The sequence below is a fragment of the Oryzias melastigma genome, linkage group LG22 (genome assembly GCF_002922805.2).
Source record: "Oryzias melastigma strain HK-1 linkage group LG22, ASM292280v2, whole genome shotgun sequence".
Classification (NCBI taxonomy): domain Eukaryota; kingdom Metazoa; phylum Chordata; class Actinopteri; order Beloniformes; family Adrianichthyidae; genus Oryzias; species Oryzias melastigma.
In genome coordinates, this window is record NC_050533.1 from 10,003,316 (window position 1) to 10,019,639 (window position 16,324).

At 34.5% G+C, this 16,324-nt stretch overlaps 2 protein-coding genes across 4 annotated transcripts in view; one reads left to right on the forward strand and one right to left on the reverse strand.

Moving 5' to 3' along the window:
- The first annotated feature begins 3,274 nt into the window (after window positions 1–3,274).
- On the forward strand, window positions 3,275–11,698 carry LOC112145331 (TLE family member 5). Of its 3 annotated transcripts, none has more exons than XM_024270502.1 (8): window positions 3,275–3,716; window positions 6,850–6,947; window positions 7,664–7,727; window positions 7,896–7,940; window positions 8,013–8,075; window positions 8,208–8,282; window positions 8,971–9,249; window positions 9,910–11,698. In XM_024270502.1, exons 1-7 carry the CDS (start codon window positions 3,690–3,692, stop codon window positions 9,208–9,210), a joined length of 612 nt encoding a protein of 203 aa, XP_024126270.1. In that variant the 5' UTR covers window positions 3,275–3,689; the 3' UTR covers window positions 9,211–9,249; window positions 9,910–11,698. The 3 variants fall into 3 exon arrangements, with proteins under 3 accessions (XP_024126270.1, XP_024126279.1, XP_024126261.1); XM_024270511.1 differs by having other exon boundaries at window positions 10,305–11,698; XM_024270493.1 differs by having other exon boundaries at window positions 8,971–11,698.
- Window positions 11,699–13,864: 2,166 nt separating this feature from the next.
- The window catches only part of plpp2a (phospholipid phosphatase 2a), a gene marked incomplete in the record, with an annotated part of 21,117 nt that continues 18,657 nt past the window's right edge, over window positions 13,865–16,324 (reverse strand). Inside the window, 1 exon segment of the mRNA XM_024278455.2 lies at window positions 13,865–14,639. Within this exon segment, the coding sequence (XP_024134223.1) occupies window positions 14,505–14,639 (135 nt within the window).

A 16,324-nucleotide genomic window follows, 5' to 3' on the forward strand; every position in this document is an offset into this window, starting at 1 on the left:
ACTTGATACACACATACACAATGGAAATGTTCTTTTCTGCATCGCTCATTTTCCAGTTTTTTGGATGCTTGTTTCGAATAGTGCCAGTGAAGTGCAGATATACCTTTTTCGGTCTCTGACCTTTTCCACAGGTGACTTACCCTTCATCTTCATTAAGGGCTACCACAGTGCATCTGTCAGCAGGGAGCGGAGCACAGGACCACAGTGAACCGAGTCATCCACAAAATTCATATTTGTTCATAAATGGAGATTATTAGAGGAAGCTTTGACAGAGCAGTGAGAGAAATGCAAGCTGTTTTTGTGAGTTCACCAACACTAAGCTGTTTTAATTTTTTTTTTCTTGCCCCTCAGTTATGCACTACATTTCGTTTTCATCAGTATCAGTGTTGCTCGTGATATTCAGTCCAGTACTACATTGCACAATGACCAGTATTGCAGGTTTTCCCAAGTATTTCAGTTATAGGTGGTGGCCAAGTAATCTGTTAAATCCAAGCTGATTGCATATTAATTTAAAGTTTTAAAGCTTTATTAAAAGTATGTACCAGCATGGAGCTTAAGCGTCAACAAAACTCTTGCTGAGGAAGCTTTCTGTTGGAACTGAATGCCAGTATTGAATGAAAAACGAGTATGCAGACCCAAGTATTTATCGAAGCTGTGTTTGAAATGACCGTGTGTGAAGTGCAGCTCACTTTAATGGTGTCGTTTTGCTAACTTGACTACAAAAGTCTGGCACAAGCCGACGGGCTGAGCGGATGGCGTGTTGGCGGCGTGAGCGTAATCGAGCTGGGAATGCGGGCCCGTCACAGACGTCCAGTCGCTGACGTCTCTCTTTTTTCCTGACATCTCATATTTATTGCCTTGATTAAGGAAGGACAGGTTGTTGGAGGCTTTTTAAAAATGAATTCTTTTTAGGGCCCTTCTTGCTTGCTTTCGCCGTTTTGTTGAACCAAGTGGAATCAAACTTATCATATAGAAGTCAGTACGGAGTTTGTGCACACTCAGCCTGAAACTTGTTCCCTCTTTGTAATTCTTTTTCTTCTCCTGTCTTGTATGATGAGAAAACATTACCAGAACATGTTTTTAGGACCACTTGATTTATTTTTTTCCTCAATCAAATGAAAGCCGAAGGTCAACTGTGTAGTGATGTGTACAAATTGTTGTTTTTTTTTCTTTTTTTTAATTATTGTTGTTATATTGTTTGTAAACCAAAATGTAAATTATGTATTATACTGAGTGTGCCAACCCCACTCTCTAGAGCCTGGCTCTCTCCAAGTGCCAACGCTGTGGTCATTATCTGAAGGGCCATCTCCCGATGGTTTCCTCTTTTTAAAACACACTACAGACTAAAAAGTATAGAGATGATTAAGAACACAAAAAGACTTTATTATGTATTTAAGATTTAAAGATGATCTGCTTTTTTTTTCTTTTTTAAGAAACTGTAATTAACTGCATGTGCTGTTTATTTTGTGTCAGAAGTGAGGGCTTGTTTGTTTTCATTGCAGAGCTCTTGATAAAGGGGTTCAATCAGTTATCAATTTATTGATTTACATAACTATTGCCATATTTTTTTTGTTGTTTCATGTATTTGTTTGAACCACTGTTGCCTGATCCTCATTCAAACATGAACATGACGTATGATCATTGCCGCCTTCTAAGAGAGAAACATAATGACAAGGTATCTGTTTTAAATTTAAATAAATTTGTTCCTATACTTGCTGATGGTATGAGAGTCTGTCTCATCATTTAGTAAACATTTTTATTCACTTTTTTTTATTTATAATTGTACACCTTTCAACCTGATTAAGATGGATTAAAAAGTACAGAAATCTGTATTTGTTCTATTTAAAATAACTAGTTTTGGCCCTTTAAAAACTTGAATATTTAAAGTAATATTGAGAATAGTTTATTTTGAGTGCTCTCATAACTGGATAAGGTATTTTTAGTAAACGTCTCAGAAGCATCCTTTAGGGGAATTTAACCTTTTTTTTTGTGTTTTCAAGCTGGAAACATCTTAAAGTTGTCAAAAGTTGAGGATGTTTTGATTTCAAGATGAGAAACATACTTTTTTTTAATATAAATAAGATGTACACACAATTTATTAAAAGTTTTATCGTTGATTTGAAAGTCATCCGATGCTTACTATATCCCAAAATTTACCATATGGAACTCCATATCCTTGTTTACCAAAAGCCTAGCCAAAATAAGTTGTACACTGTACTTTTAATACAGTTCAGTTTATACTTCCTGTTAATATATATTTTTAATCCAACACTTCCACAATAAAATGATGAAGTACTCAAAGTATTTAAGCGTCCCCAAAAAACTGCTTACTATTCGGTAAGTACATGTTTTCCGAAAATTGTGTCATAACAGTTGGAATCTATAGGTAATGTAATTATGGTTGGTTTTGCAGGAACATTTCTCTTGCAATACCAAAATTAAAGAAGGACAATAAACTTCTGGAACAAAGTGCATTGGGATATGTATAGTTTTCCCAAATATCAAATTAGGAGAAGCTTTCATCAACGAGTTCAGATGTATATTTCTGTTTGTGATATACAGGTGAGTCTCTGGAACAAAATAAAATGCTGTGTCAGTATTTATCTTCTTTTTTTTCTTGTTTTGTATAAACAGAAGGAAAATCCAGTTTTTGGAGTGCACCCCTTGTCACAAACTTGTCTGTGAGACCTTAAAATGGCACCAAATTATTTAGATTAATTGCTTAGGTTTAAGCACTTATATGTATTTTTATAAATAATGTGCCATCATTGGAATAAATAATCAGCATTGTTTTAATGTAGATTTTTTTTTTTACCAAACTCTTATTGGTTCTTATTGTTTACTTTTTAAATGCATTTAGTTCCATGTTTATAACTTTTTGAAGTAATTATTTTAAAATTACTATTTTTGTTTTTTTATTACAAGTTTTATCATCTTCTATCATTAGTGAAAGTGTTACATTGTCACAGAGTTTTAATTCACTGAGATAATAAAATAAATTTTAAACCATTTTAACATTTTTCAAAGTTTATTTTATTTTTTTGTTAATTTTCTATTTTTTACAGAAAAACACTGAAAAAAGTTGTTTTTATTTGGACTAAATAAAAAAATAGTTATCAAATTATAACAATTTTTAAAAAGCGTAATTAGTAAACTAAATTGTGTATCTTGACTTTCCTTAATGCTAATATTTCCATTTTTATTGCTGGTTTGGATATGCTTTTATTTTGAAATTAATTTTATTTAAATGGCAATTGGAGCAGTTCATCGGTGTGCCACAAGAGGCGCTCGCCGCTCCGCCGCTCACTTTGTGTTCCGGGTGATGCTGCTCTTCCCTTGAAAGCAAAGGAGAGTCCAAGGCTCATGTGTCAACATCCAGGGTTTCCCGGGGGAGTCGCAGCGTTAACGTTATGCCGAAAGATCAGACATTCTTTTGAACAGCGTTTTCTTTTCTTTCCACTCCTCGCTTTAGTCGAAAGAGCGACCTTTCCGTAAAAGCAAGACGACGATCTCTGCTTCCCGCCGCTTCAACGTTAGCTAACGTTATTTTAAAGGATGACAGAGTACAAAGTGTCAGCAGCGTCTCGCATAATTTTATAATATCTGGGGACTTGTTAGCTTAGCTAGCTAGCTAGCTTGGCGTCTCGATTAGATCGTAAACGCGCAGCGAAACCAAACACTCTGCTGACATGATGTTTCCTCAATCAAGGCACTCGGTAAGTTTGCTTTGGAACTTCTCCCGGCTGGAAGCTGAGCTAACGCTGAGCTAGCAGCCGACAGCTGATGTAAACAGTGGCGCCGCTGGCTGCAGGTAGCTGTCAAGCCAGCTTAACTCACAATACCAGACGTCTCTACATGTTGTTACTTATTTTTTCAGAGTCTAAAGCGGTAGTTTAACAGTTTTAAGCGAGACATAAACTAGCTATAACGCCTCAATGACTCTATTGTCGCTCAAAACCAAATGCTAGCATTCCCCTAAGCTAATATTAGGGGATGCGGTTAGCCTTGTTTTTCTCACTGACCTAGCTTAGCGCAGACTCGATCCCACTTCACCATTTGCTTTGGCCCTACCTTTTAGCCTGCCCTTTAGCCCTCCCAAAAGGGAGGCTAAAGGGTAGGGGCAATTATGACCCATGAAAGTGTTGCTACATTTAGCTCTACAGAGAATCGACCTCATGTTGTCGTGGTCAATAGGGCTGCGTTAAAAAAAGAAAAGATGGAACCAATCGATCTACACTCAGAAAACCCAATATTGATTATAAAATCAACATATCATATTTCCTCTAAAGCAACTTCATACCTTCTTTAAAGCAAAGGTATTATTTTTGTCATATATTTTAATGTAAAAAGCTCAGTTTTACTAAAATAATTTCCACTTTTGTTCATTTAGAATAACTTATGTGTAAGTAAAAATACTAAGTTAGCTAAAATTTGTCTTTTTTTAAATAATCAACTAAAATTGATTTTAGAATTAAAAAGAATAGAGAAAGAAATGTATATTTGTTTAATGAAATTAGGTTCCAAGTCAAAATCAAATCAGTTGATAATTTTTAAGTACTTCATACCTAGAATTTGGTTCAAGTGAATTGTTTTACAAATTATTAACTAAAGTTTTTAAATAATGATGTGTTATGCATACAGATATTATTTATTATTTTGTTTTTATACACTTTATATTAAAAAATTAACACTTCTTACCTTTAAAAGCTGTAAACATTGAATGATCTGTAATGAAAATGATTAATTTACAGAAAGTTCTACCAAAAAAGCATCAAAGCACAAATTCAAGATTAGTTAGATACAATAAAATAAATAAAATGGATGTTCATTTTTTATTTTATTTTATTAATAATATTTTTTAAAAATTGAAAGGTTGGTGGTCCTCTTTTAGCTCTCTTTTAGGAGGGCCATTTATCCCAAGTGTTTTAAGTATGAAAAACGCAAATGATCCCTTTCACTTTATAGTCCTACTCCAACTATTTTTTTTAATTCTAAAATTTAAATTATTTTATTTAATTAATTATATTTAGTTTTTAAAGATTTTTTTGTATAGTGACAGGAGCTCAGTAGAAATTTGCCTCTGAGTTGTGGGCATTACTAAAGTTGCCCTTTCCATTTCCCATTAGCCCTTTGTGTGCACTCTTTCCTGCTAGCTTATAGCACTTCACAGGCCCAAGCTAACATTAGCATAGCAAAATAAACGACGAGCAATATCAGAGCTATGCAGCCGTGCAGTTTAGAGTCAGATGGGAGCTCAGATGAAAACAATGACGTTTATGAATCTTGTGTAAGTGGATGCATCAGAATTGTAGCGGAGCAGGGAGACTTGGGCCCCGCCACGCCTATACCAGTTGCTGCATCATAAAGCTGAGCTTTTTCAAACTGTGAGTTTTCATCTACTCCTGATCCAACACAATTTGAAAAAAGAAATACTCAGAAATGCAGTTTTAATCCTAAATTCTTTGTGTCCTCTATCATGAAAAAAAAAAAAAAAAAAAAACGCTTCAAAAACTTGTTAAAAACACAAGAAAGAGCATTTTCATTTGAGTGGGGTTTTAGTCTTCACATCAATTTTTTTTTTTTCTTTAAAGAACTGCAACCCTTTATATATGCCAAGAATTTCTAGTGTGATTCTTAGCTTTGCAGCTAATATAACACACCAAATTCCACATAAATGCTCATTTTTTGTCATGCCCTAGTTGTGTACCGAGTCGATTCCAATTTTGTTTGAGTTTTGAATTATTTCAGCTGTAAAATACAGAAAACAAGAACCAAACGGAACTTGCTGCGGCTCAACGTGCGGTGTACTTTTGGGTGGGGTGTGCTTGATTTATAACGAGATAAAATGAGCAGATCGAGTTGCACGATAGTCTTTATCAAGATCTACTTGTTTTCATAACCTTTGGAACTCGACGTTTTAAGTGGTGCAAGAAAAATATTTGCACAGGCCTGAAGTACAGAACATGGTGGGTTGTGAATTAGTCATCACTGAAACTCGTTTTTATCTTTTTGGTGAAGAATGACTCCCAGGACAGAAAATCACAGATAAGTCAGAGTTAAACATTTGAGGTTGGTTGCGAGTGCTGCTGCCAGTATAAAGTAAAATTTGATTTTTTTAGGATATATTTTTAATTTCAATCAATAACAAATGGCAATATCTATATATTACAACTATTTAATGAAAAAAGTATCATATTTGTGTGAATTTGTGATGCTTTTTTTCTATTAAGACTGAGTGTTTTGACCGCTATGTAACCAAACAACTTCTTCGCTCTTTAATCCCATAATCCATCTGGAGACCTTCTGCCCTTGTGCCACTTATTTACAGTAATAAGGTTTAGGGAGCTGGATAAAGTCTGGATTACAGCTGGCTGATTCTAGTCCGAACATATCCAGATTTTAATGCAGCCAGCTCCCATATGCTCTTCGAAATGATATTTATCCAAACAACACTCCATCAAAAAGAGATTTTGTGCTGAAATACACAGAATAATCCATGTCATCCCGGATATAATTTGATATTAGGATGATTGTTAAATGAGAATATCTGTAACCATCCATCTATCCGGCTGTGTGTCCGATCCAAGGTGGATCCCAAACTTAATTTTGCTGATCCTCTTAAAGGTTTAATCTCAGAGTTTATGCTTTAGGTGCCAAAGTAGCAAACAGTTTGAGTCAAGCGTGCACACTGCAGCAGCACAGACTCGTGCACATGTGGTCAGTCGCCTTTAAAGAAGTCATTTCTTAGTGTCTGTTTTTTTTTTTTTAATAAATTCATGTGTGTTTGCATACAGCGCTGGTGGATCCTTCCACTGCTTTGAGACTCACTGGTTTGTTTTCTGTTCTTAGGCGTCCTCTCAGTCCAGTCAGCCCCTGAAGTTCACCACCTCTGACTCGTGCGATCGCATCAAGGATGAGTTCCAGTTCCTTCAAGCACAGTATCACAGGTATACCTCGATACAACCTCACACTTGAGGCGTTTTAAACTCCCTTTGTCTTCTATTTTTGTAGCTTAATTTTTGAATTTTCTATTAGACCAAAAAATACAAGTTAATTTGGATCATCTATATTTCAAGACCCAATCCGATCATCTTTTGATCTTTAATTTACTATAAAATGTTCCCTGTGGTCTTTATGACTATGCGGTTTTTTAGACAAAATCCCAAAAAACTTATGTCGCATTCTAGGACATCGTATTTTTGCAGAGCAGCAGTAATTTATCAGAATTTTACCTTCAAGTTGTTGGATTGCTTTTGGTTGGCGGACAGATACCAGTTAAACCAGCATCATTATTTATAGAAAGCATTTATTCTGGTTTAAGGATCTAATCCAGAACTCCACAACATCTGCTATAACATAACAACACAAAATAAAATGATTGATCTAGTGTTTGAGACAGTTTCTGGGTTTTACAAGCTACCCAAATAAACTCTCAAACTACCACATTTTCTATTTCTGTACTAAATCTTTTAGAACATATTTAATTATTATGCCACTTAGCAAAAATCTTAAATTGGTAGAAAAGATTTACTTGGGGAATCAATAACCTGGACAAAATGTCAATATTAAGTTCATTATATTGCAATTTAACAGGAAAAAGTTCTTGCTTTTTTTCACAAACTAGTATTTTATCTGGTATTCATGTTGTAATCTGTGCTTTCAGTTTGAAGTTGGAGTGTGACAAACTGGCGTCTGAGAAGTCTGAGATGCAGCGTCATTATATCATGGTGAGCCTGGTGTCAAATCTGTCTTTTCTCCTCAGCTGTCAGCCTGAGTTTACACAAGAACTCGGTTCTTCCTGTCTTTTACATCAAAACTTTGAGAATATTTCAGCTTTTTTTTCTATCACATTAATAAATGTCAATTAAACTTTGATTTTTTTCCTCCTCCTGCAGTATTATGAAATGTCTTACGGGCTGAACATTGAAATGCACAAGCAGGTAAACTCTTCAAGTTCACTTTTTTTTCTGTCTCGTGAGTTTTCTACTCTGATGGTTTGTCTGTCTTTGCAGGCTGAAATAGTGAAGAGGCTGAATGGGATCTGTGCTCAGGTGCTGCCTTACCTGTCACAGGAGGTAAGAGTTACTCTCTTAACTGCTGATGCCTTTTTTTGTAAGATTCTTGAAACATTTTTTTTTTTTTATAATCTATTTTTTTCTTAGTTGTGAATTTGTCAGCTTTGTTATGATGATTGATGTTTGTTTCAGCATCAGCAGCAAGTCATGGGCGCCATTGAGAGAGCCAAGCAGGTCACTCCTCCTGAGATGAACTCCATCATCCGGGTGGGAATTTCTCCTTTATTTTCTGCTGGCGGTTATGAGCATAAAGGGAAAACGGTCTCTCAAAATTCAAAATGTATTTGATGGTGTTTTTCTATTGTTTAAATAAGACAAAAACTAAAGTTGCCCAAAACTTTTTTTTTAAAGTATTTCTGTATCACTTTATTCAATTAAATGATAAATTACTAAATTGTTATTTTTTTTTTAAAATAAATGTATTGAAAGTAGATGCAGATGAAACTTAATATTTTTTCCTCAAAATCTGTTAAGTTCAGAACTTTTAGATTTTTTTAGCTCGTGGATGGAATTGAAAAGTTTTACAGGATAAACATTTGTTCGGTTTGGTAATAATTAGAAATTTTACATTTTGTAGAAATGTTGAAAATAGGTAAATATATTCCGAAATAGTAGTGCAGATTTAAGATTTACCCAGATTTTTTTTTAAATGTTTTAAATAAAAGATTTTACATGCAATAAAGTCACATAAAACGGCCTTAAAATGTAAGCAAGAATTTAAAAAAATTCAAATTTTACCACTTGAATTGTATGAACTTTTATTTTTAAACTACTGGACGAACTTAATCACTGCAGCATTTATTTAGTTTTTACTTTTTTTCCTTTGAGTTTATTTGTCATCTGGTTTTCAGTTGTTTTCCTGAACTTTACGAAGTTTCTCTTTTCTGCCTTCTAGCAACAGCTGCAGGTTCAACACCTGTCCCAGCTCCAGGGCCTGGCATTGCCCGTGACCCCGCTGCCCCTGGGCCTGACCCCTCCCTCCCTGCCCGCCGTCTCCTCCAGCTCCGGCCTGCTGTCCCTCTCCTCCATCCTGGCCAACTACTCGCACGGCCAGCCGGCCGCCGTTAAGGAGGACAGCGCCAGAGAGCCCGCCGAGAGAGCGCCCCGAGGAGAGGACGGAGACAAGTCCGACTAGTGCAGACACTGTGACGCGGCTGAGAGGAAACAGTCTGAGGTAACAAAAAACAAAAGGTTAGACTGTAAGTGATGATACCTGAGATGGTGGAGTGAAAACATTTGGATGTGCAGAGAAGGAAAACTCCAAACTGACTGAAAGTGAGGGTTAATGTTGTTATTAATTAGCTGTAATAGATTCCTTTAAGACATGTACTTTCTTTTAACTGTAAGCCTGTGCTGTTAGGCTTAACACAGCTTTCTCATTTGACTCACAGAGAAACCATAACCTCAGCTACCTGTACATAAATCTGCAGTTTTCAGACTCATTCTACTGACTTTCGACAGTTTTTATTCTCTACATTCTTGTTAATTCTTCTCTTTCAGTGCATCCTGGGTTCATTTTATGGGTATTTTTATTGACATATTAGTTCAGTGCAATTTTATTTTTTAATCCCCTAAGAAAATATTTCAGTTTAACAAAAGTAATTAGTTTAGTTTAAAGTTCATCTTGTGACGGGCAGAAAGCTTTTGGGCTTTTCTGTTGCTGCTGTGTCCTACAGCTGAATTTAACCCTTTGACAACGCTCAGATTTAAGCTGATTTTCAGTTTACGTGAAGAAAAACTTTTCATTGGACCTTCAGGTGTATGTATAAGTGATCGTGAATGTAAAAAAGGTACTTGTGTTTTTACTTTTTTTTTTTTCTTCCTTTCTTTGAAGTTGATGTCGTCCCAAACAACCTGCAGGATGTTGTAACTTCCAAGCTTTTCCTCTGGAAAGTTTGTAGCCTAACTTCACTTCTGCTTAGCTTCAGCTCTTATGGCGAACACTCCACTGGTGGCAATGCAAAATGAGCGAATTGCCTTTTCTGCGGCGAGTGTGGCCATGCTTAAAAAAATGGCTTTTTGTCATTGAAACAGATGGATTAAACTTGAATGGGTCTAATTTGAAAAAAAGCAGACAGTAGTACCATATGTCTTTAATTTTAAAAAGCTCTTCATTTTTTTTTTTTTTTACTTAAGGAGAATCTATATTTTTTTTTTTTGTTGGAAGCCTTGATTTTTCGGTTAATATTGGAGTTTAATCTAAAGTCTGTTTTTTTGTTTTTTTTAAAGCATCCTTTCTTGTTAAAAAGCTGCACACAGCTCTATTGTGTTTGGGAAAAATGCAGTTTTTAACCAGCAGAGGGCAGCAGCGTTCTTCAGCCAAGAGCAGGTAGAGGTGGGGACCTATGCCACAAGCCCTGCCTGACTCTCACACACCAAGGGATCTGTCTTCACACAAAAGCTTAAAAGTACATGAATCACAAAAATATTTTTTTTTTTCGTTGTTGAAATCCCCCCCCATTCTGCAACAAAGTGTGTTAATAATTATCACATTTTTTAATCAATATTTACTTGAAATAATAATTCACAAAAACAATATATCAAAATTTTCTTGAATATTTCATGCTTTTAAGCAGAAAAAAATGGCTTTTTAGGTTTTTTTTTTAAATAAACATTGTTTTAATGACATTTCTTTATTTGTCTAGTTTAAAACGTGTGAAAAATCAATTTTACAACCATCAAATTGGGATTTTTAAGGAAAATGTAAAAAAAAAATAATAATAATCATGACTTAATTAAACCGAATACAAATGCGTCCAAAAAATCTATTGTATCTTCTCCTGTGATATTTAATCCCCTCGTTAAATAATGTAATAAAAAACAAACTTAATTGTTAGGGAAAAAAAGGTCAGTGACTCCTTTAGAACTGGTCAAAGACAATAGTTTGTTTTTTTGTCATTCCTTTAGTAATAGCGAGCTTTGAAAAAACCCACCTCTGCTTTCCTGAAGACTATAAACGTTAAATTTGAAGAGCACTTACGTTGTGATTTCATTTTTTTTCCTGCTTGTGCTCTTTGCTTAAAGGAGCAAACTGCATCCTTCTACTGAGATTTGATTTTAAAAAGAAAAAAAAGGCACGAATAACATTTTGCACTCCATATTCTGACATCGGTCTGTGGAGAAAACCTCCTCGGCGAAAAAACACAGACACGTGAATGGTTTGTGCGTTTGTTTTGCTGTGATGGGCCAATTTGTATACATATGAATATATCAATATACATATTTTTTAAAGCATTTTTGTATGTTTCAAAGCTGCTTTTTAATGTTTCTGTAACACAAAAGACTTTGTTGTTTTGTATGTGTGTACATTACAAGCCTACAGTAACAGGCACAATGTTGGAAACCATGAATAGTTTTCCCCTCTTCCTGCTTTCTTTCTCATTCACCAGTTGGGCTGTAAAACATAGCATATCTAGGTTTGTAAATGTTTTCTTTTCTTTTCTTTTTTTTTTCTTTCAAATGCAACTGTAAAATGTGATTATGAACATGCATTTTAAAATACCTAGGACAAAAAAAATATTAAAAAGCTGTAAGCAACTGTACCTTTTATGAGAATGAATCAACCTTTTAGCAGTAAGGAAGCTTCTCTGGTGCCTTACAAATAAAAGACGTGATTAAGAGTGGTTGTTTGTCTGTGTTTGGTCATTTATCACACTCTCATCCAAATTTACATTTAGAAATGAGTAAGAAATGTCACTCATGTTGGTTAGGAACGTAAAAGGAGCTGTCCTTAAGCAAAAGCAAAAACACTAATTTAGTCGAATTTAACTCAAAATTAGTTTATTAAAAATGTAATATAAAGTTGAACTGTTTTACATCAGAGCTAATTTGGACTGACCCTTAGTAACAGGTTTTAATGGTCACATATATCTCAAATTTAGTATTTTTTTTTAACTTTAAAGCACACTATTGGAAAATTAACAAAAATATATATTTTAAATTAAGATGTCTTTAATTCACACACAAAAAACAACTTGTACTGATCAGGATTTAAGTAAATAGAATCCAAAAATATTCTTAGTTTATAATAATAATAAAAAATATTGAGGCATTTAACTTTCTGTTATTGAACCCTTCACCTTTTAGGATGCAAATTAATAATGTCTCACAATTAAAATTAGATAACATGTTTTAGGATTTTTAAGGGCTATATTAACACTACTACCTTGTTTAAAGCAAATCTTTTATTTTCATGTAAATTTACTATACGTGAAAAATCATAATTTGTGTTTATTTCAGTGAAAAACAAGGCTTGTTTTCTGTAATTTTACCCTCACAATTTATTTTTGATTAAAATCCTAATTACAGAAAAACTTTTTTTACATTTTATTTCTTTACAAACTTAAATTTATTTTACACATTTAACTTTAGATTATTGGCCCCCATTGACTTGCCGTAAACTACGCTAAGATAACAGGAAGCCCGGAGGCATAAAAAGATTTCAAAATAAAAGCCCTGGTGCTGTCGTGTATGGGTGGGGTCGGAAATACTAACTTTTACTGACAGACGGAGGAATAACACCTTCCAACCACGCCCGGCGTGTCCTGAGCCTTAGGAGTTTTACAATATTTTTTATATTTGTAAATACCACCTGCTACATTTTATTTTAACAAATGTGCAAAGTTAAGATCATTCTTGTTAACATACAAAACTTGTAAAGCTGTAGTTAATAGTCAAACTCATAAAGTGACATATTTTAAAAATTTGTGGAAGTTAATCAAAATTTTATGTACATATTCCCTTTTCTGTAGATATTTCCTGTAATGAATCTTTTGTTAACTATTCTGTTTTGTTTTTTTTCTATTATGTTTGAGGGGAAAAAATCTCCAAAATAAATGATAAAAAAAAATGTTTTTTATTGGTGGAAATTTTATGATACCCAGTTAAAAAAACCTGTTTGTTGAAATCTTTATAGAGATAAATTCAAATTAACTCAGATTATGCACAAATGATAACTTGTAAATTATTGGATATTTCAAATCGGGAAGATTATAGTTTAAAATCCAGTTAACTTAAAGACTGAACATATAAGGTAAATAATCATTCTCAAGGTCTTAATTCTGGAAGTTACATGAAATCATCTTACTTTCGGATGACAGTCATTTCACACGGATTAAGGAATCTGTGCTGTGAGTGGCAGGTTAAGACACGACAATTACAACAGTGAGCTAACCCAGTATGAGTAAAGAAGAAAAACGCTCAATGGAGGAAGGACAACAGCATCCCTTCACGTGGCTCACCCACATTCTTTTCCTTTTACAGTTTAAGGAGGCACACATCAACACTGACACATGCTGGCTCATAGTTATTCAAACTCCTTAAGGGAAAAAAAAAGAAAAGTAAGAGGATCAGCCAATGGAAAAAATAATAACTCAAACGGTTATGTAACTGTTGACAGCTATCATAAGGGAGAGGTTCACATGGGGAATTGGAAAACTGATAACGATTGAACTGATGGCACGAATGTTTCCCAACGATGTCTCCAACTCTTTCAGGATAAACTTTCCCCCCCAGAAAACGTAATCGGACATTCTTAACCTTTAAACGGTCAACGTAATAGACAGTATATCATTCAGAGAATTATGGAAGTTTTAAATTTAGTTTTTGTTTCATCAAACTGTCTCGTATTTGCTATTACGCAAGTCAAATAATTTTGATGACATCCATAATCATGGTTGCATTTAGCCTGATTTCAACATGGTAAGTCCTCATTATTGTCCATAAAACAGTCATATTAACTCAAAATATAGCTTATGAACTGCAATTGAACATTCCTAGAAAGAAAAATATGTCTGACATAAAATAATTTTTATTTTTTGGTTACAAAATTTTCACTCCTGACTTTTTACTGGTTAAAATACTACAAAATTTATTAGATACATCAGGTATAAACAGGATAAAAATGTTAGCTTTGTACATCATCGCCCCCTGTAGGCGACAGTGAAAGCTGTCCACATGTTCTACAAATGTCAGAATTCGTGCAGAGAAAGACTAAAGCATCAGAATTCTGCATCAGTGCAGAGAGTTTCATCTGACTCAACCAAAGTGGAAAAAAGTTTTTTCCTTCACTCAGTGACAAAATTCTGAAATGGAACGCATGTCTTTGGCACAAATCAAACTTCTCCACACAGATCTGAACCTTTATACTTGTCGAACAGGAATTCTTAAAAAAAAAAAAAAAACTATATACATAGTTATTGGATATTGTTCGAAACCACACACAGGCATATTTTTGCAACACATTTGTATACGCCCACTCACACACACACACACACATGCACATGCACGCAAAAATACAAACAAAAACAGAAACACGGGTTCCAACAGGTTCTGGAAGTTCTCATAGCTATAAAATTGTTGGAGGAACTTTTTCTACTTCCAGGTCTTTTGGTAACGGAGATGCTGTTGGCGAGCACAAGCTGGGAGAACTTAAACAGGTCCAGAGCAGTTGCGGTGGTTTCCGTGTTCCACAGGCTGCGTTCCGGGTTTGCGATCCAGCTGTTCCTCCTCTGCCGTCATTTCCACCTGAGGCCGCTGCTTGAAAAAATCCGACACGTATCGAACCTGTGGATAAAAAAAAAAAAAAAAAAAAAAAATCACAGGAATGTCATCTCTTTAAAGAACAATAATCTCACAAATGGGAATCTTATTACCGTATTTTCCGGACTATAAGTCGCGGTTTTTTTCACAGATTGAATGTCCCTGCGACTTATACTCCAGTGCGACTTATATACGAATTTTTAATGAGATGAGATATGGACTGTAAGTCTAGAGTGCCCTCTTATGGTGATCTATGCAATTACTTTATTTACTTTAGTTATTCAGACGTGACACAGAGGACTAAGAATTTAAGGGATTTAGTGATACGGAGTGAGATTGCGTGCAATTAATTACAGTAAAGATACAAAGTTGATGAGTTCTTGAGGCTATAGTTAAATAAAACTGTTATGTTATATAAATGCTACACCTTTTCGTTTTTTTCATGATGCTAATATGTGAATATGTGTTGACACATATTCAGCCTGTTTTCTATTCACTTATGAATGTTATAACTTACCTTCCAGGATGATGTAATATCGTTTTTTTCAACCAGTTTGTAAAATAAATTACTTGAAAAAAATGCGACTTATACTCCGGTGCGACTTATGTATGGTTTTTTCTTCTTCATTATGCATTTTTTGGCCCCTGCGACTTATACTCCGGTGCGACTTATAGTCCGAAAAATACGGTAATTGATTTATTAAAGAAACTTTAAAAGAAAAAAAAGTTTCCAAATTGGTGAAAAGCATCCTGGTCAGAAAGGATTCACAAGTCAGATTTTCATTTTAGCTGCATGAAGTAAAATCTGAAGAATTATTCTAACTTTAAAATGAACTTTTGCTTTATTTTCAGTAAAAAAAAAAAACGTATTATACATGAGATTATTGATTAAAAGCCTCTAAAACAGGATGTTGAAGATGAATCTCCTCCAAACACAACATCCTGTTGAATTTGAGACCAAACAAGAAGATCTGATTCAACTTCAGGACAGAAATCGCACAAACATAAGCAGACAGATGTGGCACATAAAGACCCACTCCAATGAAAATTGAGCTTTTTGTGTTTTTAACCCGATCTTGCAGCATTTTTCTCATGTTGGAGAAAATATGTAAAGAAAATTAAGATAAAAATAGCTGTGAATAAATTGTGAATGAGGAGAAAATGACATTTAAAAAGCTTGTAGCAGTGACGTAGGTGCTACAGCATCCACTTGCAGACAAAAAGATCCATGTACGTCTTTGTTTTCATCATATGAGCTGGCTAAAAACTGTACGGTTAGACAGCTCTGATATTTCTCACCATTTTTGTTGGATCACTAATGTTACGTTAGAATTATTTGTCAAATGACAAATAATAATAATACAAAATTAAAGAAAGAAGTGTTTTCAAAGTCTGAATCGACTCCTGTTATGCAGCCTTGGCTTTCCTACTAAAGAGGATATGAGACAGATGATGTGCACTTTCAATTCTCAACAGAAAGAACACCCATTTGTGGGTAAAAATAGACAATGTGTGTCTCAACTGCTTAAAAAGTCTGAAACTTCTCCGTCAGCTGGAAGATTTTTTTTTTGTTTTAAAGCTCTTTGGATGAAATCCAGCAGCATTTAGTTTGCATGTATGAACTGGGATGACACATTTGTTCTAACTCAACCCACTGCACACATGCAGACGTGCCCATGGGCTGTTTGCTTCCGGTGATTCACTATGTG